At 37.6% G+C, this 17,087-nt stretch overlaps 1 protein-coding gene across 2 annotated transcripts in view; it reads left to right on the top strand.

The window, feature by feature from the left end:
- Window positions 1–17,087, top strand: part of gpc6b (glypican 6b) — an 85,934-nt gene that overhangs the window by 12,086 nt on the left and 56,761 nt on the right. For both annotated transcript variants that reach the window (XM_040005632.1, XM_040005633.1), the window contains exon 2: window positions 9,706–9,864. In XM_040005632.1, coding sequence (XP_039861566.1) covers window positions 9,706–9,864 — 159 coding nt within the window. The remainder of the gene's footprint in view (window positions 1–9,705; window positions 9,865–17,087) is intronic.

Raw genomic sequence — 17,087 nt, 5'->3', positions numbered from 1 at the left:
TAGTCATTGCAAGGGGAACCATTTTGGACTTTTGATCTGAACACTACATAAAATTGGTCTTTATCAGAGACATAGAGCTTACGTAGGTGTGACTTGAGCAGCAATGATGGGTTTTGACAGGCACCTGTGGAGGTGTTCTGAACAGTAAACAAGGACAACAGGTGCCTTAAGGTATCGCTTTGCTTACCAGCAGAAAGTAAGTAAGCATACAACGTGCAAATATGTAAAACAGATTTAGATAAACAACTGCACTTCTGTCATGTAGGATTATCACACATTAAACCTGCTAAAGACTGCAAAATATATCATAAACATGTTGTACGTGCCTGGCAGAGAAGTTTTGTAAAATGGGAACCCATCTCAGCAGGACGAATGTAGAATTTGAATATCTTCATAGAGCTTCATTAGCACTGATAATAAGGTAGCTAAATTGACTGACACCCCATTTGGTTACAGACACTGAGTGACATGATATAATTATGACTTATGATGACAGCTTGAGTAGGTGTTAATAAATCTGTGTGCATGAATAAACCTATCTCATTATAACTCAGCTGTATATTTTTACCAGGTTTGATGTGTGGCCCAGCACAACTGACAGCCATGTACAGTGCTGTGAAAAAGGATTTGCCCCCTTTCTGATAACTTACTTTTTCAGTATTTGTTCATCTTAAATGTTTCAGATCATCAAGTGGATTTTAATATTAGACAAAGATAACCTGAATAAATACAAAATGCCATTTTTGATGATTACATTTATTAAGGATAAAAAAACAATTCAAACTTACCTATATAAATTCAGTACTCCTCCCCTAAACCGAATAACTGGTTGGGTCACCCTTGGCAGTAAGAACTGCAATCAAGGATTTGCAATAGCTGACAATGAGTCTTTCACATCAGTGTGGAGGAATTTTGGTGCACTATCTTTGCCATATTGGAGGGTTTTTGAGAATAAACAGCCTTTTTAAGGTTATACCAAAGCAACACAATCTTGTTTGATACTGGACTTTGACTAGTCCACTCCAAAAACTTAAATTATTATTTTATTTTATGTATTTAGAATAGAATAGAATAGAATAGAATTCAACTTTATTGTCATTGCACATGCACAGGTACAGGGCAACGAAATGCAGTTTGCATCCATCCAGAAGTGCTTTAGTGATATAGATATATTACAATATATATTAGCAATAATATAGATATGTGAGTATATTACAGAAATGGGTCTATTATGGTATGTTATAATGTACACGGTATGAAGTATGTTGTGAATATTCTATAACTATAAGTATGTACAGGCTGTAGTGAGTACAAGCTATGTACAGGATATGAACAGGATATAAATATGAAAACTATACAGAATATGAAATAATAACTTTACAGAATCTGAGATATACAGTTATACAGAAATGGGAACTATGCAAGTTGTAAACAGTTGTAGGATTAAAGATTATCGAATGTACAGAATGATTATTTACACAGAGCTATACAGTAGTGCAGTTAAGATAAGTGAGGGTGTAGATAGTTTCTACAGAGGCTATATAAAGTGCTAGTGGTTGTGAGTGGTGGTTCAGTCCATGTTATTATTGTGTGTTTGAGGGTACAGTTGTCCATTGTGGGTGCGTGTATGTTCAGTCCATGAGTTTAACGTGGGTCAGATGTCAGGAGGCAGAGTTCAGGAGTCTGACAGCTGTGGGGAAGAAGCTGTTCCGGTACCTGGTGGTCTTAGTCCGGAGGCTCCTGTAGCGCCTCCCAGAGGGCAGGAGGGTGAAGAGTCCATGTGATGGGTGACTGGGGTCTTTGATGATTTTCCCAGTCCTTTTCAGACACCGCTTCCTGTAGATGTCTTTTATGGCAGGAAGTGGTGCTCCGGCGATGCGCTGGGCAGTTTTCACGACCCTCTGCAACGCCTTCCGGTCCGAGGCAGAGCAGTTCCCGTACCAGACTGTTATACAGTTGGTCAGGATGCTCTCGATGGTGCAGCGATAGAAGTTCACCAGGATGTCTGAGGACAGGTGGTTCTTCCTCAGAGTCCTCAAGAAGAAGAGGCGCTGGTGAGCCTTCTTGACCAGCTTGGAGCAGTTGGTCGTCCAGGTGAGATCCTCGGAGATGTGGACTCCCAGGAACTTGAAGCTGCTCACACGCTCCACAGCCGTCCCCTTAATGTGGATGGGTGGATGTGGGTCAGCATTCCTCCTGTAGTCCACGATGAGCTCCTTGGTCTTCTCGGTGTTAAGCAGCAGGTTGTTTCTGTCGCACCACTCAGCCAGACGATCCACCTCCTCCCTGTAGGCGGCCTCATCGTTGTCACTGATGAGGCCAATCACCGTGGTGTCATCTGCAAACTTAATGATGGTGTTGGAACCATCAGCAGGTCTGCAGTCGTGGGTGAAGAGGGAGTAGAGGAAAGGGCTCATCACACAGCCTTGTGGTACACCGGTGTTCATTGTGATGGTAGATGAGCAGTGGTTATCCAGCCGGACGTGTTGGGGGCGGTTGGTCAGGAAGTCCAGTAACCATTTGCAGATGAGGGAACTGATGCCCAGGTCTGTCAGTTTCCTGATGAGTTGTGAGGGGTGGATTGTATTGAATGGTGAACTGAAGTCTATAAACAGCATTCTGGCGTAGGTGTTGTTGTTGTCCAGGTGTGAGAGGACAGAGTGCATTGCGATGGAGACTGCATCCTCTGTGCTCCTGTTCTGGCGGTATGCGAATTGGTGGGGGTCCAGGGTGGGGGGGAGACAGGATTTGAAGTGTGCTAGGACCAGTCGCTCTAAGCACTTAGTGATGATGGGGGTGAGTGCTACTGGGCGGTAATCATTGAGGCAAGATGGGTTGGAGTTTTTGGGTATCGGGACGATGGAGGTGGATTTGAAGCAGGCCGGTACCACAGCGTGGGCCAAGGACAGATTGAATATGTCTGTGAGCACTCCTGCAAGCTCCCCAGAACACGCTCTGAGAACACGCCCGGGGATGCCATCAGGGCCTGCAGCCTTGTGGACATTGATCCTGCTCAGCACCGCTCCTACATCGGTGGGGGAGAGAGTCAGAGGTTGGTGGTCTGGCGTCATGTCTGCTTTGGTTGTGGTTGTGGGGTTCCCTCGCTCAAAACGAGCATAAAAGTTGTTGAGCTCGTTGAGGAAGGAGACATCAGAGGATGCGGGGGAGGGTTTGGTGGTCCTGTAGTCTGTGATGGTCTGGAGTCCTTGCCACATGCGTCGGGGGTTGGAGTTGGAGAAGTGTTCTTCTACCTTCTTTTTGTAATGGTGTTTGGCTTTTTTGATGCCCTTCTTTAGATTAGCCCTGGCTGTACTGTAGGCGTGTGCATCTCCTGACCTAAAGGCGGTGTTGCGGGCCTTCAGGAGGAGACGAACATCCCGGTTCATCCAAGGCTTCTGGTTGGGGTAGCCATTAGCCATTCAGAGGTGGACTTACTGCCATGTTCAATCATTGTCCTGCCACATAGCTAGAGTGTGCTTGAGCTTCAGGTTAGAAATTGATGGTGGGACATTCTCCTACGGGATTTTCTGGTAGAAAGCAGAATTCGAGGATTCATCAATTAGGTCCGGTCTTCCAGGTCTCGAAACACCAAAGCAGCCCCAGACCATCACACTACCACCAACATGTTCGATTGGTGTGATGTTCTTTTAATGAAATACTGTGTTAGTTTTATGCCCTTTTATATGGTGTAACGACACTCAAACCTTCCAAAAAGTTCAACCTTTGTCATTGTCTCACTTGTCTCATTAGTCTCAGAATATTTCTCCGAAAGTCTTGGAGATGTTTTTTGGGAAATGTGAGATGAGCCGTTTGGGGGAGGGGTTGGGGGGGATGCTGACCTTAAGTAAGATAAGTGAGGCCTGCATTCCCTTGGGTGGTGTTTGAGGTTTTTTTTGTTATCTCCTGGATGAGTTGCCATTGCACTCTTGTATTAATTGGAGTGATTTCTGTAGGCGAGCCACAACTGTTCCAAATATTCTCCATTTGTGTATAATGGCTCTCAGCGTGGTTCACTGGAGTCTTAAACTCAAATAAATATGCATAGAAGTGAGAAATCAGGAATGGGGAAATACTTTTTTATGGCACTGTATGTATGTCTTGTATTTTCTGCTGTTCTTGTGTCCGTGTGATTAGGATCTGCTTCTTGTTAATTAGCAAGAATTGTTCTTCTTGTCTGCACGTTAAATACAGTCTGGTCCCATGGCTAGATGCAAAGTGAAGTACTGCATCCTCCCGTTAGCCCCAGAAAAACAGAGGTTAGGTGTTGAGCTTGTACAGTGAGGTTAGTCAGGGACAAGCCTCTTTGGTTCACCCACCCTGTCCACTTAATATTAACTGACTTGCCAAAGACCAGCTTTGGCTATTAGAGGGAAATAATTCTCCTTCAGCTGCTGAAGTATGGCTTCTTCAAAATTGTACACAGCTTTATTTGGAATTCATACTTGTTACCTTACCAGCCAAAAGTAAACAAAACCCCCCATCTGCATAAGATTTGGCTCAGTGCAGAGGCTGTCCCGAAGCTGTGCTAACATGTTTACTGGAAGAACATTTTCATTTTCACAACTGTTTCCAAAAACAGCCCTCATGGGTCACAATAATATTCTATTTTTCTCTGTGAAATAAGGGACAAGGATTGATAGAAAAGCGGACAAAGAATGTGAAACTCCATTACAGCACAAATCTAAATCTGAAGGACAGCGATGTTACAAAAATGAATTTAATGGCAAGTTTCTGCATGTTTCTGTATATGTGTGTGAGGGACTCGGAGAACCATAGATTTAACACAAAATATAACAATACGAAGTCAGTGAGTGGCTTCCACCTCACCACCTCATACTAGTAACACCATATAATATTAGTAAACATTTACATTAGTAAAGTGTTAATTAATCACTTATAAAGGATAAATCCTATATTAATAGACATTAGCATGTAATTCATAAGCACAGATAAGAATGTTTCAGTCTTGATCTATAAGTTCACGTAGAACATGTTTAATGACACTATTTTACATTTATAAATATGTATTGGTTAAAGTATGCTTAATTGTGTAAATGTGTTAATAGAGGTTTTATAAATACTTAATTTTTTATAATCCATAGTTAATGCAAGCAGTTTTAAGTAGGTTATTTTGTGTCACCTAAAGTGAAATAAGGGAAGTATGCCTTAAAATGAATTTACAAGTGAAACTGAAAGGACAGCAAGTAGTACCTTAAGATGCAAAAGTCTGTTATGTTAGCAGCAGAAAGTAAATGACACAGTTGTACACAGCGCAACAGAAACACGGGGCAAAGGTTGGCACAGAAAACTCAAAAGAGAACAAAACCTAAAAGTTTTATTTCAAATTTCAAGTCCTGTAATGCAGTAAATATAACATCAAGTTCTGTTATCATAATGTGAATAGAAAGGCTAATATAAAATGCAATACAATGTAATTTCCCATTTACATTTTAACTGGATAAAATTTGCTTCATTTAGTCAATTAATGTCTCGCAGCAGACTGCAGACCAGCACCCGCCTCATCTGTAACACGACATGAGAGTCACTGGCATGCATGATGTAAGTTTCTGACTGATCTGATTTTGATGGGTGACAAAGAAAGAAAAAGATTTTCCCAATAACAGTTACTTCGTAACATTTATTCATTTGTAGTATCTCTTGGGCAAATGGCTGTGACTGCAAGAGGAGCTCCGCTATTTGAAAAAAGCTGAGTGATTTTTCACACATTAATGCAAATTACCATTCAAAGTAATCTTGCAGTAAGTTTACTGTACATGCCACTGTCTGAAAGACAGAACTGTCAACTCACATCTACTGTAATGATTTCAGCTGAGGACAGGATTCTATTTTTCTAACCAGAGACCAACACATCTGCTAGAATCTAACAAGATATTAAGTTAACATCTTTTTTTCTTTAAACACAGATTTTAAAAGTGCAGCAGAGCATAGTGAAATCCAATTACAATGTCAATCAACTATGTGAAGGGGACATCTTTCTTTTGTAAAGATCTTGTGATGCTGAAATTTTTATTTTATCCTGTTTTGTTCACTGCAGATGGAATGAAGTTTATTTAAAAAAAGAAAAAGTATTTTGTATATCATTTTGGAAAGCATCCTAATTGTAGCTGCAGTGCCTAAAACTTTTTGAGTTTGCAGATATAAAATGGATAATGGGCTCAAATGAAAATCTAACCACTAGGCTCCGGAACTGAATTCTTACAATAATCTCTGGTATTTGTGTTCACAGTGATAGCTGTGTTCTGCTAACTGGCCCTTTTATTTGATTTAGGGAAGGAATGGAGAAAAAAAAACTGCTGTATTGGTAAATTTAATGTGGAACTCGAGCTGATGGTTTCAATATTTTGATGCTGTTGACAACGTATCTTAAAAAATAATAACGCATGTTACATCACACAAGAGTGGGGTTTTTTTTCTGTTGTAAAAGAACTTTCTGGCCCATACTCCATCCTTTGTGTGGCTAATGTGTGTGTGGTCTGTGCTCCTGTAGATAGATTATCTGTGAAGCTACAGGGCTGTTTTAACCTTGACTAGGAAGGTCATGGCACTTTGCTGAGTGGTGAAGTCCCTTGAAAGCTCCTTCCCATATGTTGATGTACGACAGGTTTATTTTTAAGTGATGTTTCACTCTGTTGAGACTGCTGGAGCACACAGTAGGGTTGTTGTGTCAAGATGTATTTTTTCCCTCTTCTTGACATATCTGATAAGAAGGCTGCACTGGAAACACAGGACTCTGTTGTATGATGCTATTACCATCTATCTTGCAGGGTCTTTTTAACAATGGTGTGTAGTAATGAAGACTTTTGATCCATGTTTTTGTTTATTTGTTGATATCACCTGCTATTTAGTCAATACAGGCCTGACAACTGAATGAAACAAGTAAAGTGAGTGAGGCATGCAAAGCTAAGAATGAATTTCACAAGTAAGGTTTGCATAAGTCTCTTTCCTTGCAGCTCTTAGACTGTTGTTTGATTACACCGTGTTCAAATATTTACATTCTGGCATTTATCGGTGCTGTTCTGTTATTTTCACAACATGTTCACAACGTGTTCCTTTTTTTTATCAGTACCATAAAATAAAATTATCTTAAACTGGAGCAATTCAGTTGCTGATGTAATAAATACATGGAAGTTAAATATTCACCGTGGTGGTTATATTTTACGTGGGAGCTGAGTTCTGGGAGGTTACAAAGCTACTCCTTGCTTTAGCAAATACATGCCCACAAAAAAACACACACCCATGGTGAAACTGATGAAACACTTAAAAGTGAATTCTCATACCCTGTAGATAGTTTATCTTTACACTATGTTCTTTGTGTGGCTATTTCATACAAACTAAGTAAAGTAATGTTGGTTTCTTGAGCATGGATGTTTATTCTTAACCTTGAGGTCATATGTGTAGCAATATATACAGCTTGTAACTACATCTCCATGTGTATGCTTTAAAAAGAAACTGCCTCTGTTGTGATAGCAGCTACAGTGAATTACATTGTAATAATACTGTATCTACTTTCAAAAATAGTGGCTGTGAAACACTGTGAAAGCGCCAGAAAAATGCAGCTTTTGTTGATTCTTACTTTGTCACACTCTGTTCTCACTAGGTGCGGGAGTGGGCCTTAAAATTATATCACAATCTTTCAAGAAAATTTGGGATAACTTGTGGTTGTGATGTTTCATTATTGAATCATGACCGGTTTACATTGTTATAGCATTTAATGTGAATGGTTACGACATTGTTAGACAAACACCAGAAGCCACCAATTCTTTTTCTTTTCTTTTTTGTCTTTTTGATGAAAGTAGGTTCTGTCGCAATTTTACTGATGTGACTGAGCTACACAAGTAAAAGTTCAGAATTAGGAGGTAGCTTTGTCAAGCTAAGCTAATGTTGTCCTCTTGTTTGTAGTGTTCCCCAAGTATTTCAGTTTATTTGATAAAATAGGTGCAATACTTGTTTTCCCCTGTATCGATACAAGTGCAAACAAAATGAATACCCTTTTCAATCCTTCTTTTCCAATGAGCTAATGTCAAATGAGCTAATGAAACACTTCCTAATTTGAAGTGGGAATTTATTAAAACCCCAACAGCAAAGCAGCATTATAGCATAATAATAGTGAGACGGTATATTTACAGAAGATTATTCTGTCCCTGGAATGATGTATCTTTGGTTTAATGATGGTGAAGCTAAATGTTGTTTTCACCTTTAATGGGAATAATTGACAGTTGACAGTAAAGTATTGTACTTTGTTGGAAGTTGCTGAAATGGCCTTTTTACTTAATCGTGGTTGGAGGCTGAGACGAAGCTCTTGCTGTCAGACATATCTGGTCTTTGCTTATTGTTGTGAACATATAGGGAATATATACGCATGGTAGTGCTATATCTTTGACATCATGGTATGACACTTATATATTATGAATATGTACCATATCATATTATCACAGACAATATAATGTGGCACAGCCCCAGTTGTCACCTTTTTGCAGGTATTACTTGATCTGGTTTGAGCTGTAAAGGCTACACAGTACATTCTTGTTGGTATTCTAATGGCATTAAAGTATGCTTAAAATCCTAGTTATGAATGTTTCTATGAAACACGTTCTGTTCTAGACTGAATCTTTCATTATCTGTGTCTGTCTTAATATGGCTGCTTGGGGAAATGAAGTGATGTAGGTCATTAACGTGATATTCCACTCAGAATTTTTACAATTATGTAATGTGCAAAGGAATATTTTAAAACTATGGAGTATCTGATTTAACTTTAATTAGCCCTTGTCAATTAAAGCACTTAGTGTCTCTCAGACAAATGAGAAACCCCATAACCAACCAGTCAGACCTCGCCAGCAATGACAAAAACATAGTAACAATAGTACTGGTTTATCCTTTAAATAGGTTATTTAACCTATTTAATGTTTAAGCAGGGGGAATTTTGCATTAGAGCATGTGAAGTCTAAACTTTTCTCATTGTTGGTCCTTTTAATTAGATGGGACTTGTTACTCTGGTAACCAAAAAAGCTTCTTTTTGCTTAATAGTTTTTGATGCAAAGGTGTGGCTTTGCTTCAAAAGTTGAACCACTTTAGCCTTACTGCTTCCTTGGCTAGTTTGTGGAGACAGAAGATTGTCCAGGTAGCCCTTCAGAGAATTTGACACCCTGTAGCTCCTCATCTGATTTTTAGGGGTACGCTGTAACATGTTAGAGTGCAACATTGTTCCAACCACCATGATTTTTTATTCATGCGCTTCAGTTGTCCTGTTTTTAAAATTTAACTAAGCCAATGATGTTTTGGTTGTTGAGTTTTTAAAAATATGGCATCAGAAGATACAGTAATTTAAAAAAATGCTCCAACATTATTTAACCTAGTAACACTTAGTTTATCATATGTGATACATGAGTTTTCTTGAATTTCTCAGACTTCTACAGCATCAATGTAATTTTTTTGTAACTAACTAAATTGCACAATACATTTTTAAGCAATAAATTAGAAAAAAAACAAACCAAACAAAATAACAATATTTACAAAATACAAATAATAATAATGCTAGTAATAATAATAATTTGCAGGCAATTATTTCATGGTTCAGGCTTTAAAGGTTTAAGCTTTGGTCATTACATTGGTTTACAGTGCCTATATGTAGCCTACGTTTTGGTTTGGAGAGAAAAATATAGCTTTTTGTGTGTCATTTTTTTGCAGGGACACATCTTCGTGTATGTCTTCAGGGAAACACATGTTGCACCGAGGAAATGGAGGACAGATTTGGCCAACAGAGTAAACAAGACTTTGAGAATCTGGTTGATGAAATGAGTCACATACTGAGAAGCACCTTTGTTTCGAGACATAAAAGATTTGATGGTAAGTCCTCTTTGCTTAATGCTTTAATTTAATTATTTTTTTCTTATTTTCTTTTCTTTTAAAATTTGTTTTAATGGTCAGTCACTAGAGAACAAGTGCTGCGAAAAGGAAAACCAAAGGCTTGGGACTGTATGTGTTAATTTGAAAGGGTTTACTCCAGTTCTTTAGCTCTCCTCCCTGAAGAGGAGACGAGATGTGAAAATCTCATTAATATGCCTTGGAGTGGAGAAACCTCTTGCTGGATTAGACAAACATGGCTACTTGCGCTGAAGATTGACAGCTTCAACAGCAGCACAAAGCCAGCTTCTGCATTATTAAGGTTGTTTGGTGGTCTTGTGCTGTATGTGATCTTGTCCTAGTCCCATTGTGACTTTCTTGACCACTACACGTTTAATAAGTTTTTGTATGGGACGAGATGTGCTCATTACTGATCCAAGCCTCACTCTGCCTCTCTACATGTCCCTGTTGGTGTTCTTCTCTATGGGGTCAGCTCCTTCTAGTTACAATTTAATGAGAAATAATAATCCTTTCAACTCTCACAAGACCATGTGGTTAGCAACAGCTTATCACTGTGGACAATGGTGACAGGTAGAAGAGGTGGAGAAGTGTAGCCACCTGTCAACACTGTCATTAAAATAATAATAATAATAATAATAATAATTATTATTATTATTATTATTATTATTATCAAAATGCTAATATTAGTAAAATAGTTGTTATTATTTAGAAATCCAACATAATGCCTTTCATTACATAGATATCTTTAAAGATTAAAGACTTCTTTTTATCTCCAAAGAATTGATGGGCCAAAAATTTCCATGTATAAAAGTTGATTAAAGAATATCTAAGAATATTAGATTGTAATGGTTATTGGTAGTACTTAAACCTTAGCAAATACAGTATATGCTCACACTATACAAAAACAGGTACACTTTGTCAGTACTGGGCTTGACCTCCGTTTATCTTCAGAACTGCCTACAAGGTGCTGGAAACGATCCTCAGAGTTTTTGGTTCATATTGACATAATAACATCACTCAGTCGCTGCAGATTTGTTGGCTGTGCTTCCAGCATGGGAATCTGTCGAATCTGTGGTTTAAAGGATGCTAAGTTGGTAATTAATGGCCCAAAGTGTACCAAAATGGCATTAAACACACCATTACACCACTGCCATTAGCCTGATCCATTGATACAGGGCAGGATGGATCCAGATTTTCATGTTATTGGCTTCATGTTCTGATCTAGACTCATTGGACAAGGCAGCATTTTCTTTTATTGACCAATTTTAATGAGCTAATGGATATTAGCTTCATTGTCCTTTTCTTAGTTGACAATAGTGTCACCCGGTGTGGTCTTCTGCTGCTATTTGCTTTAAGGTGCTATCTCTGACCCCAGCTGGTGGTGGCAGATGGTGCCCTTCCTTGAGAATGGTTTTGGGTTTAGGGAGTTTCTCCTTCCCGCTGTCACTCATCAGTGCTCAAAGGGGGTCATTGATTGTTGGGGTTTTCTCTGTTTTCTTTGTATTATTGTAGGGTCTTTATCTTAAGATATAACTGTTGTGATTTGGCACTATTCATAAATAGCACTGTTGAGAAATTGAATTGAATTGATTCACCTTTCCACCTCATTCTGATGCTTATTTGAAATTCAGCAGTCTTGATCATGTCTACATCCCCAAATAGGAGTGTGCAACATAGCCTTAAAATGATTTCAAGATATTTAAAGAAATAATGATATTTATGATGATATGCAGACAATAAATACTAAAAATATGTGACTGATCCCTGCAGGCATTACCTTTTTAACCCTTCTTTTCCAGCGAGTACAGAAGCGTGCAGAACAGTGTAACATAATACAACAAAATAATCTAACCACCACAGTATTTTCCATCCAAAGTTGACTCTTCTCATCATGTGGAGTGTAACCACTTAGTGCTCCAGTGATACTCCATTGAATCATTTGTTTCACACCACTGTATCTAAAACACCAGATGATTCTTGTTGCAGTTAAGGATGTTAATATATTGTGTCTGTTACTGTGATGAATAATTAAAGCTGCTTGCAGCCACGTCTGGCAACCTTGACTAAAATAAAGGAAGTGTCTTTGGTAGTAGTACAAGCAAACTTCCCCATAGGGGTAAAAACTGCATAAAAAGAGACTTAAAATAAATGCAGAAACTAAAAGGTGCAAAATAATAATATAAAAATAACAAAAAATAAATATATATAAATAAATTTTTTTTTGCCATTAAAGGCATAACAAATTAAGGCTTAAGCAATCTTTAGTAAAAGCCCATTCAGTATGCCTCTTAAATAACTTTGACATAAATTATCTGCTACCGTGCATGTAGGACTACATGCACAGGTCCTGGGTCTTCAACGTAAATGGCAAAACTCCAAGTTAATTTTGAGTTTTATGTTCAGGTCGAGCATTTTTTAGGTGCGTTCCTCTGTTCTTGACAGCACTACTTGACTATTTGTCTTAATATATGAATTTAACTGTAAAGCAGCAGTCTCTTTGAAATTTGAATGTCCAGGGATCACAAAGTCAGAATTAGTCTCAGAATTAAAATTTGTTGTTGAGTATTTATTTTACTACCATGAGTGCAGCCATCGAACTGATGCTACACAACTTGTGTTTGTTGTCGTGCCTGCCATAGATGCACAGGAAACAGCTAGAAAACAGACTAAGCACAACATTGATAATAAGGACAATTTTAACAACTATGCATCCTAATGGACTTAAAATATATGCTAAACTAAAGTCACCGACATCACTATTAATTACTTGCTGTATAATATGTTAATGTCCACTAAATGCATGTAAATTACAACATGGGTAAAGCCTAATTTCTCAAAAGAGAGAGTAATTATCTAAAAAGTTTATTCAAGTAAAGATTGAAAGCATGCATTGTAATATTTTGCGACTGGAATGTATTCAAAGTCAACAGTGGATATTGGTTGAGTGATTTAAGTGTGCAATTTAATATTCAGCAGTCAATGTCATGTCGTTCTGTCTTCATTCTATTCAAAATATTCAACATATTATATGAAACTAATGCTATTGGGTTACAGCATGCTACTCTCAGATGATTCCACTGGTGCCCAGAAACTCAATGTCACAATGATGTCTGTTTATTTATTTATTTTTTTCCAGGAATACACTTCTTGAGCCCACATGTGATTCCTGGAAGCATGCATAAATAAATAAGTGTTATTTTGATCATCCCCTGTCAAGATGGTGAATATCATGAGGAAGGGAAATGGGGTTTGTCCAGCAGCACTTAGATGCATGACTCCGGGCACCCCTTGTTCTCGTGGGGTTTGCGGCCAATCTCCATAATTTCATTAGAGTCAAAGCAAATGCTGTTTGCAGGTTTTTGAAGGAGACTGTGTGTCAGATGAGGGTCTTTACTGATAAACTGTTTAGGAAATCTGAGATATTGTTTGCTAAATTAAAAATTTTCCCTTACTGTTTGTTTATGTAATCAATTTAACTAGATGATTTAACTAACAGATCAGCTGCTCAGGCACATAAAAACTTGTTTTATAACGATTGTATAATTCATCCGTGTTCCCAGAGGTGCGCTTATTCATTATGAAGCAGTATTACCTAAATAACAAGATACTGAACCAAAGAATATAGTTAAAGATCCAAACAATAAAGAGATTTTAGTTCACTTGAATGCCCTTTTTCTATCTTTTCAGAGCTTTGCTTTAGGTTTCCGCCTACAGAGAGTCGGTGTATTTGAATATTTTTTTCATTTTATGCAGACTGTGATGATGGTTACTGTAGCAGATAGTAGTTGGGCAGCCCACACATTCCTGACACCACAGCCTATGTGTCACAATAAGAGGGTACGGTCTCAACTATGCCAAGACTCATCCACTCTGAAATGTCTGCAAGAGCTCAGGGGCACGGTACACTTGTATCTAAAAGAGAAACAATATCATCGGTGCCAAACGTGCAGCAGAATTCCTGTAATTTAGTAATAAATGCTATTATTATAATATTCACTATAATCCATAAAATAAGACCAGAGAAAATAACTGGTCTAAGAAACCAGACAAAGCAAATGCTAGCACAGAGAGTTCTTTTTTATCTCACTCATTAAAGTCCAACGTCAGGGTTTGTAATTGTTAATCAATTCTTGGCCCTGCTGACCACAAACACCATGGTGCTGAGCATCCTAGCAGAATATTAATGTGGTCCATCCTCTGCAGTTTATCCGATATGAACGGCCTCGCACATTGTGTGTGGTACCCATTGATATCAGTTGCATTGTCACAGCGTTGTTAAATTTTTACCGTTATATATAAAAATGTAAACTGTATTTTTATGCAGTCAATGTTGAGGTGCCCTTGACCAAAGCACTTAACCCAAAAAGACTCCTGAGAAAGTGCCAGCCATATAAAACAGTACTGTGTGGGCAGCAAACAGGTGTGGTTATGTGACTAGATGACTAGATCTTCTCTGTACCTGAGATTCTGCCAGAGGCCCCTTTCTGTTTATTTCTAATAGGGAATTTTTGATCTCATTTCTGTAATATTGTAGGGTCCTACTACAGTACAAAGAGTATAGATGACATGACATGAGTGTACAGATGAATTGTGAACTGACACTATATAAATTAAATTAAATAACATGAAAATACTGCATTATGTCTGCTTCTTAAGTTATGACGTATCCATCTTCTGAAAGTACTATCAAAGTTTCTGGTGTCTAAGTGATGAGTATTTGTTATTTTAGGTTATAAAAATAAATAAATAAAAATTGTTATTCTAACCCCATACAGCTTTTTAGTAGCCCTTTTTTAATAGCACACCTTTAACTAAGCTTTAAAAACTCAATACACACCACAACCCCAGGGCTCCTAGTTCTCCAGACACTGATATTTTAAAGCATCAATAGTCCATTCTCTGCCTGGAAAACTTTTTTGGTATTGACATTTAACTTAGGATACTTCTTTGTAGGAAATTGCTCAATAACGTCTTCTTTACTTATATTCTGTTGTGGATGCTTCTATGACATCATCCATTTTTGCCAGCTAGACAACTCCCCACCCCCCATGTGATGTCCCTCCCAATCAGGCATTAAGTATACTCCTTATCTTTACTATTAATAAAGACAATTTAACCTTCAACCTAATGCTTTTTGGGTGAAGGTTAAATTGAAAGACAATACTGCGCCTAGGGTAGCTGGTAAGTATATTTGAGAAAACTATGCTGATCCTCTGTTAGATTTATAAGTCTTTAGACCCTTTGACTTTGTCATAATTTAAAGTCATCCCTTGGTGTTTGCTTTTGGCATCTGAATTCAGATGTCTCTGTTTTGTCAGGCAAGAAAATACGTCTTTTACATGGAAATGTCTTCAAGTGCAGTTCTGATCAGCAAAGTTTCTAGTCAATTTAGAAATACAAAAAAAGAAAAAGAAAAAAAAGAAATTGCTCTTTAATGCATTTAAATCATGCAACATTTTATATGACCTTATGTTAGAGTCCATATATCAAATCCCTGTTAACGTCTATGAGCTAGCACGCTAACTAAAGGGTTTGATACAGTAACTTTAAAAAATGAAGAATAATCCCCTGACATTTAATAACATTAGACCTTAGATGATATATTTGTCTTCAATTGGGTTATCATTTACCTTTTTCTTATTTTATTAATAAGAGCACAGGGTGACCATAAAAGACTGGCCATAAAAATTAACATAGAGAAATGGAGACATAAACGATCAACCTGTCATGTTCTCTACAGCAGCATAGCACTCAGAGCAGCGTTCTATAGACTGGCACTTCCTGTCAGGCCGATCAATGACCCAGCTTTTGACAGACATGGAGAATCTAAAATGCAGCAAAATTGCTAGTTTCATGTACAATCATTGGAGCTCGAGGAGGCTGAATATCATACTGCTTGTGTTATATTATGCTGTTTCAACAATCACAAAGTGAGAACTGGGCTCCTTCTCTGACTAACTATATTGCCGTGAAAGATGCTAGGTGAACTGTGGGAGATAACAGCTATTTGCCCTGCTGTGTGAGGGTCAAGAAATCGTGTATATTTGTGTAGTTTATAGTGTGTATCTTTGCTAAAAAATGACATAGAGTTGTGGCAAAGTGTTGCTTGCAGTAATGTGACAATCAGAAAATATTCCCAGTTCTAAAGTGATGTAGCTAATTTCTTTCTTGCTTTCTTTTTTATTGGTATGTGACTTTGAAAGCCATTGCCCCACTGTATTGTTTAGTGTTTATTCAATTCCTGCCTTGCCAGAGTGAATGCATTTATAAAATCTTGTAATTTCCATATAATTTTAAGCAGCTCCACATGTTCTCTGCAGAAAGTGTTTTTTGTGAGTGGTTGTGGTTTTTTTGTTGAAATTACAAAATTCTGAGTGGGGGAAAAACAAAAACAAAAAAAACATCCATCTTAAATTGCACTCTACTCTGAGACCTTGTTTATGCCTTTATCTAGTTATGTCTAAATATCTCTAATTTCTTTTTGACAGATGACAGATGAGTCCACATTTTGAGATATACTTCCCAGATTCTCAAAAAGCACCAAACCAATTAGAATCACTGTGGTAAAAAAGTATTAAAGTTGTCTGCCATAACACTGCAGGTACACCCTGCCGGTAAAACTTAGGCCCCTGAAGGTTCTTATCTATATCAGATGTTACCATGTCGTCATGTTTCCTAGCAACTACTACCAATGGGCTTAAAAGACTTTTTTCAGCATTTATGCACCTGTAACACCTATAAGCATCACATTGTTTTATTTCACACCGATAATAATAATAATAATAATAATAATAATAATAATAATATGACAGCATCAGATTGCCTGGCAACCACTTAGCAACAGACTAAAATGACCTTTCTTTGGCTTTATGCACCTGTAACACATTATAAAAGGACCACATCAGTTTAGTTACAACAATAACATCTCATTTATAGCCACAAAAATTTAATTAACCATGCATTGTAACCACCTAGCAATGCGCCAAAATAAGTCGTTTTTCGTTCCTTTTTGTACCTATGAGACCTTATAAAAGCATAATGTCGTTTTTATTTCATGATAGTAACAACTAATTTAATTTTCCACAAAATTTGAATTATACATGCCTAGCAACCACTTAGCAACAGGTTAAAATGACCCATTTTTAGCATGTAAGCAAAATCTACCAACCCTGTTTGGTTTTTTTTTTATCATTGATATTTATTTA

This window comes from Simochromis diagramma, unplaced genomic scaffold, assembly GCF_900408965.1.
Source record: "Simochromis diagramma unplaced genomic scaffold, fSimDia1.1 OVJJ01000501.1, whole genome shotgun sequence".
Classification (NCBI taxonomy): domain Eukaryota; kingdom Metazoa; phylum Chordata; class Actinopteri; order Cichliformes; family Cichlidae; genus Simochromis; species Simochromis diagramma.
The sequence above is the reverse complement of the archived record's forward strand: the minus strand, read 5'-3'. Positions and strand labels throughout refer to the sequence as shown.